At 40.4% G+C, this 22,650-nt stretch overlaps 1 protein-coding gene and 1 non-coding gene across 2 annotated transcripts in view; one reads left to right on the top strand and one right to left on the bottom strand.

Moving 5' to 3' along the window:
- PRKAR2B (protein kinase cAMP-dependent type II regulatory subunit beta) overlaps positions 1-22,650 on the bottom strand; it is a 151,587-nt gene that overhangs the window by 6,899 nt on the left and 122,038 nt on the right. The window contains exons 5-10 of the mRNA XM_066272215.1: positions 20,603-20,709; positions 17,230-17,383; positions 6,130-6,231; positions 4,558-4,632; positions 2,053-2,118; positions 1,785-1,923 (exon numbers count right to left, since the gene is read on the bottom strand). Of these exons, the coding sequence (XP_066128312.1) occupies positions 1,785-1,923; positions 2,053-2,118; positions 4,558-4,632; positions 6,130-6,231; positions 17,230-17,383; positions 20,603-20,709 (643 nt within the window). The remainder of the gene's footprint in view (positions 1-1,784; positions 1,924-2,052; positions 2,119-4,557; positions 4,633-6,129; positions 6,232-17,229; positions 17,384-20,602; positions 20,710-22,650) is intronic.
- LOC136336669 (small nucleolar RNA SNORA29) lies at positions 16,959-17,099 on the top strand. Its single transcript, XR_010731504.1, has one exon. It is a non-coding gene; the product is annotated as a small nucleolar RNA SNORA29 (small nucleolar RNA).

Here is a 22,650-nt window from a genome sequence, read left to right on the forward strand (position 1 = left end):
GGGCGTTGCTCTGTTGCAACCAGGGCCATTCTAGCACCTGAGGCAGAGGCCATGGAGCCATCCTCAGTGCCCGGGCCAACTTTGCTCCAATGGAGCCTTAGTTGTGGGAGGGGAAGAGAGAGACAGAGAGGAAGGAGAGGGGGAGGGGTGGAGAAGCAGATGGGCGCTTCTCCTGTGTGCCATGGCCGGGAATTGAACCCGGGACTCCTGCACACCAGGCCGACACTCTACCACTGAGCCAACCGGCCAGGGCCTTTAAAAACAATTTTTAAAAAATAAAAAAATACCTTTTGAGGAAAATAGTGCATGTTGATAATTTGGAAAATCGGATATAAAACTTGGTACTCAGGCCTGAGCAGGTGGTGGTGCAGTGGATAGAGCATCGACCTGGGATGCTGAGGAACAAGGTTCAGAATCCTAAGGTCCCTGGCTTGAGTGTGGAATCAAGACATGACCCCATGGTCACTGGTTTGAGTCCAAAGGTTGCTGTCTTGAGCCCAAGGTCACTGGCTCAGCTGGAGTGCTCCCCACCCCCGTCCTAGTCAAGGCACATATGAAAAAGCAATCAATGAATAAGTACAGTGTTGCAACAACAAATTGATGCTTCTTATCTCTCTCCCTTCCTGTCTGCCTGTCCCTGTCTGTTCACCCCCATCTTGCTTAAAAAAAATTTTTTTCATACTCAGAATTCTTATATTAAAATAAGATACTATTTTCATGCCTATAAAAAAGAACACAAATGTATATGAAGCTTTTTTTATTTTTGGTTATGTGAAATTTCTTTTAAGAAAAGAAAATGAATGCCTGACCAGGTGGTGGCACAGTCAATAGAGCGTCAGACTGAAATGCGGAGGAGCCAGGTTTGAAACCCTGAGGTCACCAGCTTGAGCGCGGGCTCACTTGGCTTGAGCGCGGGCTCACCAGCTTGAATGCGGGGTCGCTGGCTTGAGCGTGGGATCATAGATGTGATCCCATGGTCACTGGCTTGAGCTCAAAGGTCACTGGCTTGAGCAAGGGGTCACGTCAAGGCACATATGAGAAAGCAATCAATGAACAAGCAAGCAATGAACAACTAAGATGCTGAAACAAAGAATTGGTACTTCTCATCTCTTTCCCTTCCTGTCTGTCCCTATCTGTCCCTCTCTCTGACTCTGTTTCTTTAAAAAAAAAAAAAAAAAAAAAAAAAAGGCCCTGGCCAGTTGGCTCAGTGGTAGAGCGTCGGCCTGGCGTGCAGAAGTCCCGGGTTCGATTCCCGGCCAGGGCACACAGGAGAAGCACCCATCTGCTTCTCCACCCCTCTCCCTCTCCTTCCTCTCTGTCTCTCTCTTCCCCTCCCGCAGCCAAGGCTCCATTGGAGCAAAGATGGCCCAGGCGCTGGGGATGGCTCCTTGGCCTCTGCCCCAGGCGCTAGAGTGGCTCTGGTCGCGGAAGAGCGACACCCCGGAGGGGCAGAGCATCGCCCCCTGGTGGGCAAAGCTTAGGTCCTGGTGAGCGTGCCAGGTGGATCCTGGTCAGGCGCATGCGGGAGTCTGTCTGACTGTCTCTCCCCGTTTCCATCTTCAGAAAAATACAAAAATACAAAAAAAAAAAAAAAAAAAAAAAAAAGGAAAAGAAAATGGCTTCTAAAAACTGATTTTATAATACAGTGAAATGCTTCCCTTGTTATATTTTGTGGGGACCATAAAAAGTATGAACCCAATAAAATAATCTGTAGAACATGAATACATAAAATGCAGACATAAGAATTCCATCAGGAGAAGCACGCCCACCACTGTGAGTCCTACCTAAACATTTGACAGTTCCAATGGCGTGTGCAGAGGCTGCTCGAGGCTTGTTAGTTACCAGAGCAAGTTCTCCAAAGTACTGTCCCCGAGAACACCGAGCGATTTCTACAGCACCATTCTCTTCCACTTCTGATTTACCCTGACAAGGTAAATAACAGCATCAGCTTTTACTCAGCATGTTGAAAAAACAAAAAGTTAACCTTAGTCTAAACATCAAAAAGAAAATTTATGTTCCTAATATGTGGACTTTTTTAGAACTCACACTTACCTTCCTTTTCATAGTAATTTTCACTTCTCCAGATTCTACAATGAAAAAAGAATCAGCCAAATCTCCCTATTAGAATAAAAAAAACAGGATAATAATGCAAATTTAGTTGATAAAAATCCCCTTGCCAATCATAACCCTGAAGTCAATCCAACCCCAGTGTACAGATGATTTGCCTGGACAGGGAAAATCCATAGGAACAAGCGCTCTCACTTTCAAACAGAAGTTACAATGGACAATTATGTAATAATGATTTTATTTGTAAAAGTATTTGAAATAATATACTCTCTACCAGTTTTTTTGAGTTAAGAAAATATGGCAAGTAACACTGGAGTAAGGACTGCACCCACACTTCAGCCTGGATAACAGCAGGGCCCAGGAAAGGCGGGGGGGGGGGCACTGCAGCAGCACCTCCTGGGCCAGCAGGACCACCCGCCGAGAACCTTGAGTGGTCCAAATGGAACAAGCATTAGCATGATCGTCCATGGTAAGCTACTGATGCCCCACGAGGAGAATGCACCAGGCTTGTTCAGAACTATCCATTTGGGCCCTGATGTTTTGACTGCAGTTAGCTAGGGATCAGCTCTGAGATGCCATTTTACTGACAGTCCACCTCAAGGCCTCGAAAAGACTTCTGTAGAAAAAGTATTGGGGGTTGCAGGCTGTGTGAAAAGGGTGAAGGGATTAAGAAAAAAGCCAAACAAAACAAAACAAAAAATAAAACCTTTGAGAAAAAAAATGAAAACTGTTATTGTTTCTAAGTGCATATCCATTTTTCTTTGGTGGTGGTTTTGATTAAGCTCTGCCTTGATTCCCAATGATCATGCCTCTGAATTAAATAGTATTAATACAGAAGATAAACAGATACTGACTTTCCTGAGCCTCTCAAAGTGATTTTGAAGAAACAGGTTTCTTCAAAACTTTAGTATAACTCAAGAAATAGAGTAACAAATTACATCACAAAATACTGAGTCTAGATTTATATAATATAGACATGTACCATATGTTTATAAATGTTTAAAAGATCGTATCTCAAAATATCCCTAATAAACTCCAAGTGCAGTTATACGTATCTCCTTTCCCTTATCTTTACATTAGGTTTTCATAAGAACTGCATGTTAAATTTTCAGGTGCTCTGAATCATAGTAGGGTTATTGACTGTTGTGTAATTTGGCTTTGAAAATATGCTCTAAATGCATGTAAAATTAGTGAAACTGAGTAAGGTCTGTGGATTTGGCCAATATCAGTCCCTTAGTTTTCTGTTCCTGGGCTATAATGATGCAAGATGCATAGGGGAAACTGGGCAGAGTGCATGGGACTTCTCTGTACTATTTTTGTAACTTCCTGTGAAACTGTAATTATTTTAAAATAAAAATCTCAAAAAGCATTTCAAAAGTGCTTTATACTTTGTTATTAATTTATACATTAGAACCTTGGCCTTATTTTCTAAGTTATTTCCACCTCTTCCCAATCCTTCACAGCTCCAATCTGTGTCTGTGGTGGTGGGGGTGGGAGAGGGACAGAGAATGATTTACTTATTTGACTTCTAACAATGGTTTTTTCCTTGGTCTCAAATCTTGAATCTTGTTTCACATTAGCAGTTAAATCGCATGTTGGCCCTCATTTACTGCCTGGAAAGGCAACCCAGTACACGGTGTGTTCCCTTCCTGGTTAATTCTATCAGGGAGAAGCCTCAGGAGGCATCATCGTGAATTGATAGAAAAAGTTGAAAATCTTCCAATATACTTTCAGAGTCCTTATTAATCTCATGGAGCACTCACCTGTTTTTTTTCCTCTTATAAATGGCATCTTCTTTTTATATATACATGTCACGCACAAATATAAAATTATGCAGAAATCCATTTGATAATTTAATATATATTGATTAGCAGTTAATTATATAAAGAAAATAGGCCCTGGCCGGTTGGCTCAGCGGTAGAGCGTCGGCCTAGCGTGCGGAGGACCCGGGTTCGATTCCCGGCCAGGGCACATAGGAGAAGCGCCCATTTGCTTCTCCACCCCTCCGCCGCGCTTTCCTCTCTGTCTCTCTCTTCCCCTCCCGCAGCCAAGGCTCCATTGGAGCAAAGATGGCCCGGGCGCTGGGCATGGCTCTGTGGCCTCTGCCTCAGGCGCTAGAGTGGCTCTGGTCGCAATATGGCGATGCCCAGGATGGGCAGAGCATCGCCCCCTGGGGGGCAGAGCACCGCCCCTGGTGGGCATGCCGGGTGGATCCCGGTCGGGCGCATGCAGGAGTCTGTCTGACTGTCTCTCCCTGTTTCCAGCTTCAGAAAAATGAAAAAAAAAAAAAAAAAAATTATATAAAGAAAATAGTCAAATAGTTTAATAGCTGTGAATTAAACCATTTTTAACAGGTCATTTGGTAAAAGTAATAATCATTTAATCTATCATTATATGCTAATTATAGATATAAAAATTCATCAAGATTTACAATGTATAAGCACCTACTGGAATTTAACCCTAAACTGAATTATGTGAAAAGGATTATACCTGAGCAATGATCTGTTCTCCATCGTTGTATACTTTGGTGCCTATCACATCTACCACTTTCAGGCGTTCAGAAACCTACAGAGAACAAAAGACTACTAAATAAAAAGATTAATTAGGTAATCTTATCTATTTTAGACATTTAAATATTGGTAGCCTATAAGCCAAATAAACCAAGTACTGTGTAGGTTTATGTGTTATTTTAATCAACAGCCAGCATTTTAAAATAAATTTCTTAGAAAAATTTGAATTTCCACCTTCTCTTGAAAAATCAGGCGAGTCAGCAACACTCAGCTCTTCTTTCCATATGGCAACAGTAAACTATGTCGGGAGAGCAGCTGTTTCTTCAGATGGAACACATGCTCTCCAGGCTACCGACATCGCAGCCTGGCTTGCTTTTTCTTCTTTATGTTACTTGCCTAGTTTGGAAGGCATCTGGATATCCAACCCCTGATCTATTTTTATTTAAACAGATATGCAGCCAGAGGAGATCAGCTGCCTAATAGGCATTCTGTAATGTGGCCAAAATTTCTACCAGGCATATACTGACAGTACAGCAAAGACACTGCAGTAGGTGAATTGGTACTAACCCCAAAGATTTTGGCCAGGATGCCTGGAAGGACGGTGTTGCCAGCCACCAAGATGGAAAAGAGAGGGAGGAGTAGATTTAGCACATGAGGTTTGAGTTGTCTATTAGGTGCCTAGGAAAAGTTAAATAAGCAGTTAAATAAATGATTCTGGTATTCCAGGGAGGGACCTTGTCCCACAATGTCAATTTTATATATGTTTTTTTTTTTTTTTAAAGATCTTACTGATTTTACAGAGAGAGGAGAGAGAAGGGTAGGGGAGTGAGAAGTATCAACCCATAGCTGCTTCACTTTAGTTGTTCACTGACTGCTTCTCATATGTGCCTTGACTGGGCAAGCCCAGCGTTTTGAACCAGTGACCTCAGCATTCCAGGTCAACATTTTATCCACTGCACCACCACAGGCCAGGCTGACATATCCATTTTAAAAGGCATCAACATATAGTATTTAAAGCCTGGGGAGTTGACAAGTTCACCAAGTGAGAAAGAGTAACCTGAAAGAAGAGACTGGAATGCCAATTTTAAGAGGAACAAAAACAGGAATAAAAAACAAAGATGAGAAGTAGAGGCCAGTAAAGACACCTTTTTTGGTAACAGGGAGGATTTTTTGGTGAGGGGGAGAATTTTGTTTTTTCTCTCTGGTATGTTTATAATGCATATTTGTTCTACTGAGTTAATATCTACATTTTGAATTTAGATAACCTCTCCCTGTTAAGGTGTAAATAGTGGCTACTATTTACATGATTATATAAGTCAAGTCTGCTTATAGAAAGAGACCACCTTTAACTGCTATAGATGCTCACAGGACTCTATTATAAACAATAAAACAAATGAAGTTATGGGTAGTAAAAGAAACACTGAGCTATGCGAAAACCATAATTGAATCTTACAGTGAAATCATGAGTACATTTTTATTCAAAGAAACTTTTGTTCTAATATTCCTAATAAAACAAGCTTTTAAAGCAAAATAAAAGTGTAAACATACTTACTTCCAAAGATTTAAGGAATGGCAGTGACTCGATAAAACTTTCATACATTTTTCTCTTTTTGGCATTATTTTTTACAATTATTCTCCTGAAGGTTACTCTATCCTAAAGGCAGAATATCAAAAACAAATACAGTTAAAATGTTTACTGACAAAAAAGTTTTAAGAGATAGTTTCATTTTATTCCCAATAAAAAATAACTGAAAATTTTGAAATAAGGTTAACATTGTTATACTTTTTAAAATTTTATTTATTCATTTTAGAGAGAGAAAAATGGAGAGAAAGAGAGAGAGAAAGAAGTGAGAAATACCAATATGTTTCTGTATGTGTGCTGACCGGGGATGGAACCTGTAACTTTTGCTTTTTGGGACAATGCCCTAACCAACTGAGCTATCCCACCAGGGAGACATTATTAAATGTTTTTTTGATATTATTATATTTTTAGTGTAACATATTTAGGATTTTTATTTCTTCAAGCATAAAATATAGAACCTATATATAAACTACTATTTTCAGTTTTGTTTTTTTATTTAGACAATTTTAACGGGGTGACACTGGTCAACTAGAGTACATAGAGAAAACATCTCCAGATCATTTTGACATTCAGTTATGTTGCATACCCATCACCCAAAGTCAAATTGTCCTCCATCACCTTTTGTTTCTCTTCATGCCCCTCCCCTCCCCCACCCTTTTCTTTCTCCTCCCTTCCCCTCCCCCTTGTAAACACTGTACTCTTATCTACGTCCATGAGTCTCAATTTTATGTTCCACTTATGTATGGAATCATACACTTCTTAGTTTTTTCTGTTTTACTTATTTCACTCAGTATAATGTTATCAAGGTCCATCCATGTTGTTGTAAATGATACTATGTCATAATTTCTTATGGCTGAGTAGTATTCCATAGTATATAGTACAACCATTATGGAAGAAGGTATGGTGGTTCCTCAAAAAAATTAAGAATAGAACTACCATATGACCCAGCAATCCCTCTACTGGGTATATATCCCCAAAACTCGAAAACAACCAAAATGCCCTTCAACAAAGTATTAGATAAAGAAGATGTGGTACATATATACTATGAAATACTATTTTCAGTTTTTTAAGGAAGTATCAGTTTACTTTTATTCAGAACAGATCTATCACCATATAATTAGGCTAAATCCACGAGGTGGCACTGCTGCATCATTTTAAAAGCTAATACTAGCACCATGTTTTTTCCACCTCAGCTTTGATACACAACTGACCTATATTGTGTAAGTTTAAAGTATACAATGTGTTGATTTTACACAGTTATACACTGTGAAATGACTACCACAGTAGAGCTAGTTAAAGCTTCTATCACCTCACAGAGTCCCTTCCTTTGTAGTGAGAACATTTAAGATTTACTTTTATCAACTTTCAAGTATAAAATACAATACTGCTAACTCTAATTACTATGTTGCACATTTGATCCTAGAATTTATTCATCTTATAACTGGAAGTTTATAGCCTTTGGCCAATATCTCCCCATTTCCCCTATTCCCTGGCACCCAGCACTAAATTTCTGAGTTCAAGAAACCTAACACTCAGTTCTTTAACCATGGATGACAGTCCTAGAGTATTACCAAATCAATTTGAAAGACATGACCAGCATTCTTTTTTTATTGAGGTATAACATATCACATTACTTTCAGGTATACAACATAATGATTCAATATTTATATATATATTGTGAAATTATCACAATAAATTTAGTTAATATTGATCACTTGACAGTTATAAAAACTTTTCTTCTTGTGATAACTTTTTTGTGTGTGTGTGACAGAAAGAGAGAGAGAGAGAGAGAGAGAGGAACAGATAGGGACAGACAGGAAAGGAGAGAGATGAGCAGCATCAATCCTTCCTTGTGGCTCCTTAGTTGTTCACTGATTGTTTTCTCATAGGTGCCTTGATGGGGGGCTACAGTAGAGGGAGTGACCCCTTGCTTAAGCCAGCAACGTTGGATTCAAGCCAGTGACCTTTGGACTCAAGACAGCGACCATGGGGTCATGTCTATAATCCCATGTTCAAGTGGTGAGCCCGTGCTCAAGCCGGATGAACCTGTGCTTAAGCCAGCATCCTTGGGGTTTCGAACCTGGGTCCTCCATGTCCCAGTCTGACATTCGATCCACTGCGCCACCACCTGCTCAGGCTCTTGTGATAACTTAAAATACACTCTCAGTTAGACTTCTTTTATTTTGTTAATTAACTTTAATTAAAAATTTTATTGAGTTGAGAGAGAAACACTGATTTGTTGTTCCACTTATTTATGCATTCATTGGTTGATTCTGATATGTGTCCTGACTCGGGATCGAAGCTGCAACCTTGGTGTACTGGGATGATGCTCTAACCAACTGAGCTACCCAGTCAGGGCCAAATTATTTTCTCTGAGAATTTTTATATGTTTACTTGAGCCAAAACTGACAACTACCAGGAAGCAAGATCTCAATGCTACCTAACTTTTATTTATTTATTGACAGAGACAGAGTCAGAGAAAGGGACAGATAGGGACAGACAGACAGAAAGGGAGAGAGATGAGAAGCATCAATTCTTCGTTGCAGCACCTTAGGTGTTCAAAGATTGCTTTCTCATATGTGCCTTGACGGGGGAGGGGGGATACAGCAAAGCAAGTGACCCCTTGCTCAAGCCAGCGACCTTGGGCTCAAGCCAATGACCTTGGGCTTCAAGCCAGTGACCTTTGGGCTCAAACTAGTGACCATGGGGGTATCATGTCTATGATCCCATGCTCAAGGTGGATGAGCCTGCAACCTTGGGGTTTTGAACCTAAGTCCTCTGCGTTCCAGTCCAACGCTCTATCCACTGCACCACCACCTTGTCAGCTGCTACCTCACTTTTAAAAATTTTCATTTATACTTGACATACAATATTGTATTAGTTTTAGTGTATACCCCAAAGATTAGATTTTTAAAAATTCCTTTTAGGCCTGACCTGTGGTGGCGTAGTAGATAAAGCATCGACCTGGAAATGCTGAGGTTGCTGGTTAGAAACCCTGGGCTTGCCTGGTCAAGGCACATATGGGAGTTGATGCTTCCAGCTCCTCCCCCCTTCTCTCTCTCTGTCTCTCCTCTCTCTCTCTCTCTCTGTCTCTCCCTCTCCTCTCTAAAATGAATAAATAAATAAATCCTTTTAGAGAAGGGAGAGAAAGAGAGAGAGAAGAGAGAGAAGGGGAAGAAGCAGGAAGCATCAACTCCCATATGCGTCTTGACCCGGCAAGCCCAGGGTTTCGAACCAGAAACCTCAGCACTCCAGGTCGATGCTTTATCCACTGTGCCACCACAAATCGGGCAGGAATAGATCTTATATAACTTACTAAGTGATCATTCCAATAAATCTCTTACCCATCTGACACCTTACGTCTCTTACCCATCTGACACCTTACGTAGTTATTAGAATATTATTGACTATACTCCTTATGCTGTACTTTATATCCCCATGACTATTTTGTAACTATTAATTTGTACTTTATTTTCCAAGAGAGAGGGGAAGGGAGATGAAAAGCATCAACTCATAGCTGTGGCAGTTTAGTTGTTCATTGATTGCTGCTGATATGTGCCTTGACCAGGGGGTTCCAGGAGAGCCAGTGACCTCTTGCTCAAGCCAGTGACCATGGGATCATGTCGATGATCCAATGTTTCAGCTAGTGACCCCATGCTCAAGCTCATGAGCCTGCACTCAAGCCAGCGACCTTGGGCTTTCAAACCTGGGACATCAGCATCCTAGGTCAACATTCTATCCACTGTGCCACTACTGGTCAGGCCCAATTTGTATTTCTTAATCACTTTACCTTCTTCACCCATCCCTCAAAGCCCTTCCATCTAGCAACTGTCAAAATGTTCTTTTTTTTTTCTTTTTCTTGTTAAAGAAGATCCTTGTTAAAGAATCTTCTTTAATGGTGGTTTGGTGGTGATGAACTCCTTTTGCCTCTTCTTGTCTGGGAAGCTCTTTATCTGTCCACTGATTCTAAATGATAACTCTGCATGGTGCAGTAATCTTTGGTTGTAGGTCCCTGCTTTTCATTACTTTCAATATCTCTTGCCAATCCCTTCTGGCCTGCAAAGTTTCTGTTGAGGAATCAGCTGATAGGGAGCTCCCTTGTAGGTAACTAATTGTTTTTCTCTTGTTGCTTAGAAGATTGTCTTTAACCTTTTAATTTTAATTATGCTATATTTCTGCATTTTAATTATGCTGTGTTTTGGTGTGGGCCTCTTTGGGTTCATCTTGTTTGGGACTCTGCACTTCCTGGACTTCATTTTCTTCACCAGGTTAGGGAAGTTTTATCATTATTTTTTCAAATAGGTTTTCAATTTCTTGCTCTCACTCTTCTCTTTCCGACCTCCAGGATGTAAATGCTGGTGGTCTTGAAGTGGTCCCAGAAGCTCCTTACACTATCTTCATTTTTTAATTCTTTTTTCATACTATTCTGATTGGTTGATTTTTGCATCCTTGTATTCCAAATCGCTGATTTGATTCTCATTCATCTACAGTACCGCTGATTCCCTGTAAATTATTCATTTGTTAGTGTACCTTTCATTTCTGACTAGTTCTTACTTATGATTTCCATGTCCTTTTTCATGCTGTTGAAGTTCTAAGTTCATTGAGCATCCTCATAACCAGTGTTTTAAACTCTGCATCTAGTAGATTGCTAGTCTCCATTTTGTTTAGTTCTTTTTCTGGAGTTTTATTCTGTTCTTTCATCTGGGACATGTCTGTCTTCTCATTCTGGCAGACTCCCTGTGTTTCTTGTGCAGTGGTCGGCAAACTCATTAGTCAACGGAGCCAAATATCAACAGTACAATGATTGAAATTTCTTCTGAGAAAAAAATTTTTTAAACTTAAACTATATAGGTAGGTACATTCCTTATTAAGGTAGCGCCTGCACGTGGTATTTTGTGGAAGGGCCACACTCAAGGGGCCAAAGAGCTGCATGTGGCTTGTGAGCCACGGTTTGCCAACCACTGAATTAGGTAGAGCTGCTGTATCTCCCAGGCTTGGTAGGGTGGCTTCATGTAGTAAGTGTTCTATAGGGTCCAGCTGCATAGCCTCCCCCAATCACCCAAGCTGGGCAATATAGGTATGCTACTCCCCCCCCCACCCCCACCCCCACCAGTGTGGGCTGTGTATACCTTTCTCTTGTAGTTGAGCCTTGATTGCTGTTAGCATGTCAATGGAAGGGATTTATCCCCAGGCCAATCAGCTATAAGGACTAGCTGTGACCACTGACCAGCATGGAGGATCAGCTGTGCAGTGGCCACCCCATGGAGTAGAACTTACTTTATCGGGGCTCTGGTGCCTGCTGAGTCTGCCCCTGCCCCTTGCGTGTGTCGCTTGTGGAAGTGGCTAGGTGGCGCTTCAATGTTGTATGAAGCTGCCCACCTGGCACACTGGCTCAAGGGCCTCATGGGAAGTGCAGGCCAAAGTCAGCCGCTGTCAGTGGTCTGCCAAAGACTACTCAGCATGAGCTATGAAGATTTACAGATGGCGGCTACTTGTGCTGGACTTGGAGGTGCCCAGGCAAGGCCAAGCTGCAAACCAAGAACAGCTGCTGTTAGTGCCAGGTCAAGGGCCACTTATATTGAGATAGGGGCATGCTGAAGCCAGATGCTGCTTGAGAGATTTTAGCATAGTCTGAAGCAAGAGCCAAGAGACACCATTTGTATGGAAAGGCTACTGGAAACAGCTTGGGTGGGCCTGCAGGTTGGGTGGGGCAGGGTCTCAGGGAATCACCAGCATAGGCAGAACAGTATGAGTCAGGTTGGTGGAGACTCAGATATGGCACCCACCTGCCAGCACTGTTGAGGGAAGGCTCAAAAAAGGAACAATGGCCTCTGCCAGCACTTCGGTCTTGGAGAAAGCTGTGTCCCAAGCTCTTACTCTGATGCCAAATAATTCAGTTTCTCCACATATATACCTGGTGCCTTTTGGGCTGCTACCCCAGCACTGAAGCTCAGAGCAAATAAGCCCATGTGCAGGACCTTTAAGAGGAACTGCATAGGCCTGACCAGGGGGTGGTGCAGTGGATAGAGCATCAAACTGGGATGCGGAGGACCCAGGTTCGAGACCCCGAGGTCACCAGCTTGAGTGAGGGCTCATCCGGCTTGAACATGGGATCATAGGCATGACCCCATGTCCACTAGCTTGAAGCCCAAAGGTTCAAGCCCAAGGCCACTGCCTTGAGCAAGGGGTCACTTGCTCTGCTGTTGTCCCCACCCATCAAGGCACATATGAGAAAGCAATCACTGAACAACTAAGGAGCTGCAAAGAAGAACTGATGCTTCTCGTCTGTCTCCCTTCCTGTCTGTTTGTCCCTATCTGTCCGTCTCTCTGACTCTCTGTCTCTGTAAAAAAAAAAAAAAGAGGAACTGACTGCCTGGGACTCTAGTAGCCCTCCGACTCCCTCAGCCATAATCCCTGTCGGTTTTTACAGCCAGAAGTTATGGGGACTTCTCTTATGGGCACTGAAACCCTTAGATGGTGGTCCTGGGGTTGAGGTGGCGACTTCTTGCTCTGAAGGGGAGACATCTTCAGCCCAGATACCTTTCTCAATTTTTATCTGCCATACGTGGGTGTGGGACCAGCCCATTCTGTGTCTCCTTCTCTCCAACCAGTCTCGATATAACTGCTTCTTTAAATCCATAATTGTAGGACTTCTATGTGGCTAGATTTAAGGTTCTGAATGATGGCTGTTCTATAGTTTAGTTGTAGTTTTGATGTGGTTGTGGGTGTATGTGAATACCACATTTACCTATGCCACTATCTTGACCAAAGTCAGCAATTTTTAAATACACAATACAGTATTATTAACTATTATCCTCATGCTGTACATTATATACCCAGGACTTTTTATTTTATAGAATTGGAAGTGTGTACTTTTGACTCCCTCCACCCAGACCAGCACTTTTATAAAAAAATAAAGTAAAATAGAAAATAGCATTCATCCCTTTAGTAAAGCGTTTTTTGGCTATGTATTTGTTTCAGTTATACACAAACACATACAAACATATGCACTGGTTGCGATGTTTCCTGATGTGATTTTTAGCATGGGTTGAAGTAAAAAATACATAAAAAACACTATTACAAAATTTTTTATTATAAAGCAATTATAATGTAAAAGTTCTTAAAAAATTCATTTTCTGTCACATTTACATTATATCAGTTCTTTTAAAAATGTTCATTGAGAAACTAAACTTTTTCTTTTTAGTGAGAGAGAGAGGGAAAGAGGAACAGACAGGAAGGGAGAGAGATGAGAAGCATCAATTCTTCATTGTGGCACCTTAGCTGTTCATTGATTGCTTTCTCATATGTGCCTTGAGTGGGGGGCTACGGCTGAGTGAGTGACCCCTTGCTCAAGCCAATTACCTTGGGTTCATGTTTATGATCCCACGCTTGAACCAGTGACCTCCAGCTCAAGCCAGAGACCTTGGGCTTCAAGCCAGAGACTTCTGGGCTCAAGTCAGTGACCATAGGGTCATGTCTATGATCCCATACTTAAGCCAGCAAGCCCACACTTAAGCTGGTGAGCCCATGATCAAGGTGCCGATTTTGGCATTTGGAACCTGGATCCTCTGCATCCCAGGCCAATGCTCTATCCATTGTGCCACTGCCCAGTCAGGCTAAACTTTCTTGAGAAAAGTCTAATTCCAGTGTTTACTTCAGAAGCTCATCATTCCAAAATGTTCCTATGTTTATACTACTTGACCTCAAAGACACAGAACTCAGTTAAGGAACTAGAGAAATTTTAAAGAAAACAGCTCAAAAAATGGTTTTATGGCAAGTCTTATTTTGAAAAAAATTCCTATAAAACATTACTTTTGTTCTTTAGTAAAGAGTCTAAAGAATTAAGTTTAGTATAACTTGATAAATAATACAATTTTTAAAAATTGTATTGATTTTAGAGAGTGAGTGGAAGAGAAACACTGATTTGTGTTCTACTTATTTATGCATCATCAACTGATTCTTGTATGTGCCTGGACTGGGGATCAAACTTGCAAACTTGGCATATCAGGATGACACTCTAACTAATTCAGCTACCTGGCCAGGGCAATAATACCCTTTAAATATAAAATAAAATTAATTGAAATAGGTCCTATAATAAATTGTGCCCACATATTAAGGCTGAATTTAAATAAACTGATAGGATGGAGAAAAATGCCAGTGTATATATTTCTCATGGATATTAAACATCCTGTTCGCCAATTTAGTTTATTAAAATTTTATCAGGGCTATTAATTTGTACTTGTACTCAATAATTTTTTACTAGGTAATTAAAAGGTAATTAGTAAAAAATATTAAAATAATTTTCAAGCTTGGATCTGCGTCAGAATCAGCTGAGCGTTAGAAAATACTTCTGGCCTAACCTGTGGTGGCGCAGTGGATAATGCACTGACCTAGAATGCTGATGTCACTGGTTCGAAACCCCAACCTTGCTTGGCCAAGGCACATACGAGAAGCAACTATGAGTTGGTGCTTCCCATTCCTCCCAGCCTCTCTCTCTCTCTCTCTCTCTCTCTCAAATCAATCGATAAATAAAAAATCTAATAATAATAATAATAATAAAAACATAAAGGGTTCTGAGATCCCAGGCTTGAATGACTGAAAATCTTTGCATGTAAGGCTCAATAACCTGTTTCATAAAGCTTCCCAAGTGATTCTGACATATAATCAAGTTTGGGAACCCACTGCAGCACCATTTTATGGATAGTTTATTGCAAAACAGAGAAGACTGGGAATAGTTTAGCAATTTAGAAATTAACCACAATGAGCTATGGCTCAAGAAAATATTTCTATTAGTGAACTGCCTCTTCATAACCACAGTGACATATAAATAAAATCCAGAAAGTCCCGTTTCAAATGTTTTCATCCTAGATACTTCAATAATACCCTCTCTGAATCATCAGCATGGTCATGTTGATCAGTTAATTCTCTAAGGCTAGCAGGCAACCCTGTTTGGAGGCCTTTAAATAACACTTTCCTTAATGAAACAGGTCATGGCAGACTCTACCTTTACCCAGCACTCTGACAACAAGTCTGCTCTGGTTTGGAATTTTTATTGTGCTGGCTTTGGGTATTCGAATCTTTGATAGTCCTTAAAACACTTAAGATAATGAGTTTTCCTCTACCTGAATAATTCCAATGTTTCTTCTACAACTTAAAAAGTGACTAATCACATTTTTAATAAGCAGACAGTAACTGGTTCCAAAAATAAAAATGAACACACAATGTCTTGTTTCTCTAATCAAATGATATATTTTTTCTTTTTTAAAAAAAATTTCCATTGATTTGAGAGAGGGAGAGAGAAAGAGAGAGGGAAAGGGAGAGAGAGAGAGAGAGAAAAGCATTAACTTACTGCTCCACTTAGTTGTTCCATTTAGTTGTATACTCATTGATGGCCTCTCATACACACCCTGACCAGGAATTGAACCCACAACTTCAGTGCACTGGCACTGTGCTCCATCCACTAAGCCACCCAGGCCAGGGCTCAAGCAATATTTTTATCAGCTGAATTTATTTAAAAAAATTTATTTTTAATTTATTGATTTTTAGAGAGAGAGAAAGGGAAAGGAGGGGAGAAAGAGAGATAGGAACATAAACCTGGTTCCTGTGTGTGCCACCTGGTCAGGCTGAACCAAACTTGTAAGTCTTGTAGGAAAAACCACCATTCAGAAAGTTATTTTGGCCTGAGCAGGCAGTGGCACAGTGGATAGAACATCGAACTGGGACGCAGAGGACCCAGGTTTGAAACCTTGAGGTCACCAGCTTGAGCATGGGCTCACCAGCTTGAGTGCGGGGTCGCTGGCTTGAATGTGGGATCAGAGACATGACCCCATGGTCACTGGCTTGAGCAAGGGGTCAGTTGCTCTGCTGTAGCCCACCCTGTCAAGGCTCATATGAGAAAGCAGTCAATGAATAACTAAGGAGCCGCAAAGAATTGATGCTTCTCATCTCTCTCCTGTCTGTCCCTTTCTCCGTCTTTGTCACCAAAAAAAAAAAAAGTTATTTTGCCCTGGCTGGTAGCTCAGTTGGTTAGAGTGTCATCCTGAAACACCAAGGTATGGGTTTGATTCCTGATCAGGGCACATATAAGAATCAATCAATAAATGCATAAATAAGTAGGACAACATCAGTTTTTTTTTCTCTCTCTCTTTCCTCTAAAATCAATAAATAAAAATATAAATAAATTTATTTTGAAGGCCCAAGACACAACTCCTGAAATTTGATTAAATTTGCCTGTGGTGGGGCCTAGTCAGGATCATTTTAACTGCCCCCCCCCAATAATTCTGATATGCTTCCAGGTGAAAGGCAGAAGCATCAATATATTTTCTCTACACAGCTGCTTTTTAATGCCAAGTGGTTACTGAACAATTTCTATCACACCAAGAGAACCCATTTAGAGCAGCTCCTCACACTCCAGGGTACACTGAATCACCAGGCAGGCTAGCTCATCCATAACTGCAGGGCCCCAGCTCCAGAGTTTCTGATTCAGTGGGCCCAAATCAGCAAGTGGGGCCCCATACACAGATGATACTGGTCAGGGAACCACACTGCGGGAACCACAGATTATAATACACAGAATGCTCTCTCAGAAAATAGCACTGAGAGCTTTGGTTGGTTGGTTGTTACTGTGTGGCTGGTGGGCTAAGAGTGAGTATAAGAGGACCTGTTTGGATTGGAGTGTCCTTCCCAGGCAGTGCACTGAGTCCTTGACGTGACTGGGGAAAGGACATGAAGACTGCACCCAACTTGGGCTCAGTGCCCAACAGTTCAGCGTGCAGTAGTTGCTTAATAAAATCCCCGGTATTCCCATTTGACTAGCACATTTTCTACTAATAATAGATTTTAGTGGCTATGCTTATGGGATAGATTAATGCTGCCATGATCTGAAGAGGGAGGGTTTTTTCTGTGTCCTCCTCCTATATGAAATGGCTAAACAGAAAAAAAAAAAATCCCCAGTGCCTGGTGGTGAACCCAAATAAATCTACCTATCAAAACTAAAATACTGTATCTACCTGATTTTTGTCATAATACTTTTTACAAATAACATTCAGGTCAAAGAAGTACTGCACTCACCAAGCCCCACAGAGCACCAGGAGAGGTGGCAGTGATGGTAGCTGCTCGCGGTGTATTGTACATTAAGGCCAGTTCACCAAAACTCCCACGATTATCATAGTTACCGACACATCTTCCGACACCATCACATTTTACATAAATATCAAACGTTCCTCTGTTGGACAAAGGAAAAATAAGAGTAATCCAAGTAAACTCTCATTACAATAAACCCTGATTTGAGAGAAAAGTCCTGTGCAAGAAAATCTCCTTCCCAGCCTCCCTGTGCCCTCTGATGACAATAAGTGACAAAAGTGAATTAGTATGTTCCAGAGACACCATCTGACCCTGACGGGCACGAAGAGACTGTCACCTAAACCAGGGTGAGGACCTGCATGTGCTTGCTGGAGAAAAGGAGACAAAACACTAACAATCTGAAGTGACACAGGATAAAACTGTAGTTGATAGCACTGCATGGTCCAATTGAAATTTACTAACAGGAAAACTTAAATGTTCTCACCCCCCCAAAAAAAAGTATATATGTGAGCTAATCACTGTGTTAATTAACTCAGTGGGGGAATTCCTTTCATAGTAAATATGTATAGCAAATCATCGCATTGTGTACTTCAAACAACTTACAACTTTATTTGTTAATTATTCCCCAATAAAGCTGCAAAAATATCAGGGGGTTATACGGGAACACTTTTATCTCTAAGCATAATGAAGGATTCCAGGAAAATGATCTAATTAAAGAGTTTTTGTTCCTAAAATGAACATGTATTATTTTTTAGATCAGAAGAAAATAACTATTAAAAATATGTATATAGCTCTAACTACTTGGACAGCCATTACTGGACAGTCCTTGTGAGGGTCCTTTATAATCCAAAGGAAGGGCTGGGCCTACTGCAGCCCACACACTGGCTGCCCCTTTCATAAACAGTGTTACTGGAACACAGCACAGTGGTTTATGCATAATCTACAGCTGATCTGTGCTACAGCAGAGCTGAGTAGCTGAAACAGAGATCACACAGTCTCAAAGCCTAAAAAGTTTACATCTGGTCCTTTATTTTGGATCAACCCCCAATCTAACTAAGTAAATTCATAAAAAGTGGTAGAAATTCAGACTAAATATCTGATCCTGGTATTTTTATTGTTTTTCTGTGCTTTATCTTTTTTTCCCCTGTGCTTTATCTTTTAATTGGAGTTCTTTTCTAAGCAAATAAGCCTGTCCGCATGCCACTGCACTATGCATCACCCCGACCCTGTCTCTGAACTATACTCCTGACGGGCAGGGCTGCCTTTCCATGCACTGTGGATGGTGGGAGAGATGGTTTCAAGGCTGGCTGAAGCAGTTGTGACAGCAGACAGGACAGGTTCTTTGGTTTTTTTATCTTACTGGCTAAACCCTAACAAAGACAAAAAAGGGAGTGCTTTCATTAAAAATGGATTATGAATGGTAAAAACACAATACAAGCAGAAACATAAGAAAACAGACAAAGATCTTAATAAATAAGGAAGAGAATAATTGGTTTTTAATATAATTCACAGACAGAACAGCTGCTTCAAGGATTCCATCTAGAATTTTTTCATGAAAATTACTTTTGAAGTATAGATGAATTCTTCTATTACACTTTTACATTAAAACTGTTCTCTATATTTTCTACTTTGAATAAGATAAAATACACAAGAAATGTGTGGATGAGAAGCAAAATGAGCTAGTCAGTTAAAATCAGACTTGTCTAAAATCTGTTAAAATACTGTGTGCTGCCTTTTAATGTAGATCCCTTCCCTAATAACATGAGACCTCAGACATAAAAAGAACACGAATGGTGGCCAAGAGCCCAGCCTGGTGGTCGGCACCACACTAGTAATCTGGGTGACCTGACCCCAATCATTTCACTGTGTGTGCCTGAGAGTTTTCATCTGTCCGAGGGGTAATTAGGATCTACCTGAAAAGTATGTACTGTATGCAAATGTGAGGGAATTATTACAGTCAAAATACCTAAAAGAAGAGTAACCCTGTATTCTATTTGGGGTTCACATACACGCCTGATTAAATTAAGCAGCTGAGTAAATTTCTGAGGGGTTTCACAGGTGAAAGCTGTTAATGATATATCAAAACCATGACTTCAACCAGAGATAACTGGTTCTGTTCTATTCTAAAGTCAGAGTCCACCTCACCCCTGGCTACTGCCTTGGCAACAGCTCTCTAAGGTCACCAGGGAATCTGGAATGAGGAAATAGAGGAGTCGGTAAAACCCTTAGATTCAGAGCCTGTACTACGATTTATGAAAGATACCACTTAGAGCCAAGATCGAGGAATGAGGATAAGCAGACAGATGGGGAGCAATTTTCCACAAGGCTTCTGAGTTGAACACAACTCTACTCAGAGAAGCAAATGTAACCCAATAGCTCAGGCTGGGAGATGATCTGTATTCCACACAAAACGACAAGAGGCTAGGGATACCAACTGTCTCAGAGACATTCATCATCACTTTATACAAGTGTCAAGAAGTAAAGACTCAGTTCACACTGCTCTCCTACTACATCTTAGGACTCTAATTACCACTAAAAGCATACTTGTAAAACAATTTTATTTATTGACTTTAGCGAGAGGAGAAGGGGGAGAGAGAGAGCGAGACAGGAACATAGCTGTGCCCTGACTTGGGATCGAAATGGCTTGGAGGATGCATTAACCAACTGAGCTATCCGGCCAGGGATAAAAGCATACTTACAGTATCAAGTTTTGATGAAGTAAAGCTCAACTTTAAGTTTTCTAAAATTAAACTTTTTTCAATATTGACACATGCCTTTTTATTTAATTTATAGTTTTTAAAAGACAAATATAATAACGCAGACACAATTTCTGGAAGGACACATAAAGCACCACTCTCCTGACTGACTGTACGATAATGAAGCAGGAGGAGGTGAGAAGACGGTTTATCTCCTGCGGCTCTGATTTTTTAAGCTATGAGCATGTTTTACTTTATAATTAATAAAAAACATAACACAGGTTGAGTTATACTGATTCAATATCCCAGTTGCTGTATTATGCTTCTAATTCTCAGTGTAATAGGCATCTATATATAATATACAAACTACCTCTCAAACAGATGTTAACAAAGGAGAAGGTTCACAGTAAGTGACTAAAATGTAGATTAAAAGACCCAAAAATCACAGTCCTTTTATAAGCGATGCCTATTCATGCTCTAGTATGATCTCACTGCATGTATTCACAGCAGGTTCACAATGCCTATTACATTGTTGTAAGGGCAGAGGCAATAGCAACTATATATTAATTTGTTATCATTATAACTGTTGAGATTTTACATAAAAGGTTCATTACAGTTCAGTGTGAAGTCACCTATCGATTATGTTAGAATTCAGCAAAACTTACCTATCGATGACGTAAAAGTTGTCACCATCATCACCTTGATCAATTACATGTTCCCCTTCTTTGACCAATTTTTCAAACATGGCATCTAATACTTGAGACATCTGCTCCTATTTTTTAAAAAGGTAAGATATGATCTCTATGTTTATCTAGGACATGTTTTCTTACTTAAGTAACCAAAATTAGCTTTATATTTCTGTGAACAAGTGCAAATAATGGAAATATTATCACTGCTACTGAGTCTTATGAAAAAAAAAGCAGTCTTTCTGAGCCCATACAAATGAGATGATTAGACATTTACTCTCATATTCAGTATCTAAATGAAATTATAATTAGTCTATTTCAGAATACTTGCAATTATCATCATTTTAACATGAAAAATTAGCCACAAAACCACATATACCTTGTGAAATATAATCTTAGCAACTAAAACGAGCAGGTTAAATAAAGAACTAATACAAATATCTTTTTTAAAAATGTTTATAAAATTTCCTTATATTAGTCATCACTAGAATTTATACAGAGATTACCTAAATACTTAGTGAATTTAATTTCTGGCTTAGTACCAATAACAAAACAGAAATAACAACAAAAACAAAAATGTGGCAAGCCTAACCAGGCAGTGGATGAAGTGTCAGCCTGGGATGCTGAGGACCCAAGTTTGAAACCCCGAAGTCGCTAGCTTGAGCCCAAAGGTCACTGGCTTAAGCAAGGGGCCAATGGCTTAGCTGGAGGCTCCAGTCAAGGCACATATGAGAAAACAATCAGTGAACAACTAAAGTGCTACAATGAAGAGTTGATGCTTCTCATCTCTCTCCCTTCCTGTCCCCCATCATCTCCCTCACTAAAATAAATAAATAAAATAAATAAGTGGTGAATATTCTATCACTACTTTTTGTTACTAAGGTTCTCTTCTAGAAGCATCCATTCACTTCCCTAGTTTGCAACAGCATGAATGGACCCAGAAATTATTATTCTAAGTGAAATGAGCCAGTCAGAGAAAGATGAATACCGTAAGTTCTCACTTACATGTGGAATCTAATGAACACATTAAACTGACAAACAAAATAGAAACAGAGATGTGGATACATGGAACAGACTGACAGCTGTTGGGGTAGGTTAGATGACTGAATGACAGAAGGTAAGGGACTAAGCAAAGAAATAACATGTGTGTGTGTGTGTGTGTGTGTGCACGCGCACACGCGCGCGCGCACACACACACACACACACACACACACACAACAGGGTGGCAACTGCCAGAGGGGAGGCAGGTGAGGATGATGTTTTATTGAGTCGCATACCTGAAACCTGTACCCAGTTCAATTAAAAAATAATTTAAACCTGAAGCCAGAAATATCATACCTATTAATCAAAAATGCTTAAAATACATAAAATTTTTATTCTGCTAAAGTGTGGTGGACAAGGTTTCAGGATACACTTCAGCTAGTGAGAATAACCTAGGATATAAAATAAATCCTTTCTCAGAACAAACACAGAAACAATTCAAAGGGCTTCAAACAGACAAAACAAATGGATATGAAAACACAGTGTGCCCTGACTGCACCACTTAGAGCTCTGTCCTGAAGCACAGAGGTTGCCAGTTCGATTGCCAGGTCGGGGTACCTACAGGAGCAGACTGATGTTCCTCTATCTCTCTCTTCCTCTTTCTAAAATCAGTAAAATAAACAAAATAGTATGATGCACAGTTATAGAAAAGTCAAAAGACTTCAGAGGGTTATTTGCTTTGCCACTTATTAGCTAAGGACATTTGATCAAGTTGCTCTCTATGGGAATTAAAAGGGTGCAACACTTACTTGCCCAGGCCAAAATCAATAATTATTATAAGTTAAGGAGCTGCAGGCAGGTTAGAGGTGGGGAAATATACAAGTGGAAAACACAGGTTGAAGAACAAGATACTCTGGATCAAAGCCCATAAGACTCTCTTCTTTTTTAACATTTCACAAGGAATATGAAGGAATGAATACACACAGTACAGAGAACGGGGAGAGGAAACTGATGGGAGTGAGCCATCTGGGGTGTCAGTGAGAGGG

This window comes from Saccopteryx bilineata, chromosome 4 (genome assembly GCF_036850765.1).
Source record: "Saccopteryx bilineata isolate mSacBil1 chromosome 4, mSacBil1_pri_phased_curated, whole genome shotgun sequence".
NCBI lineage: Eukaryota > Metazoa > Chordata > Mammalia > Chiroptera > Emballonuridae > Saccopteryx > Saccopteryx bilineata.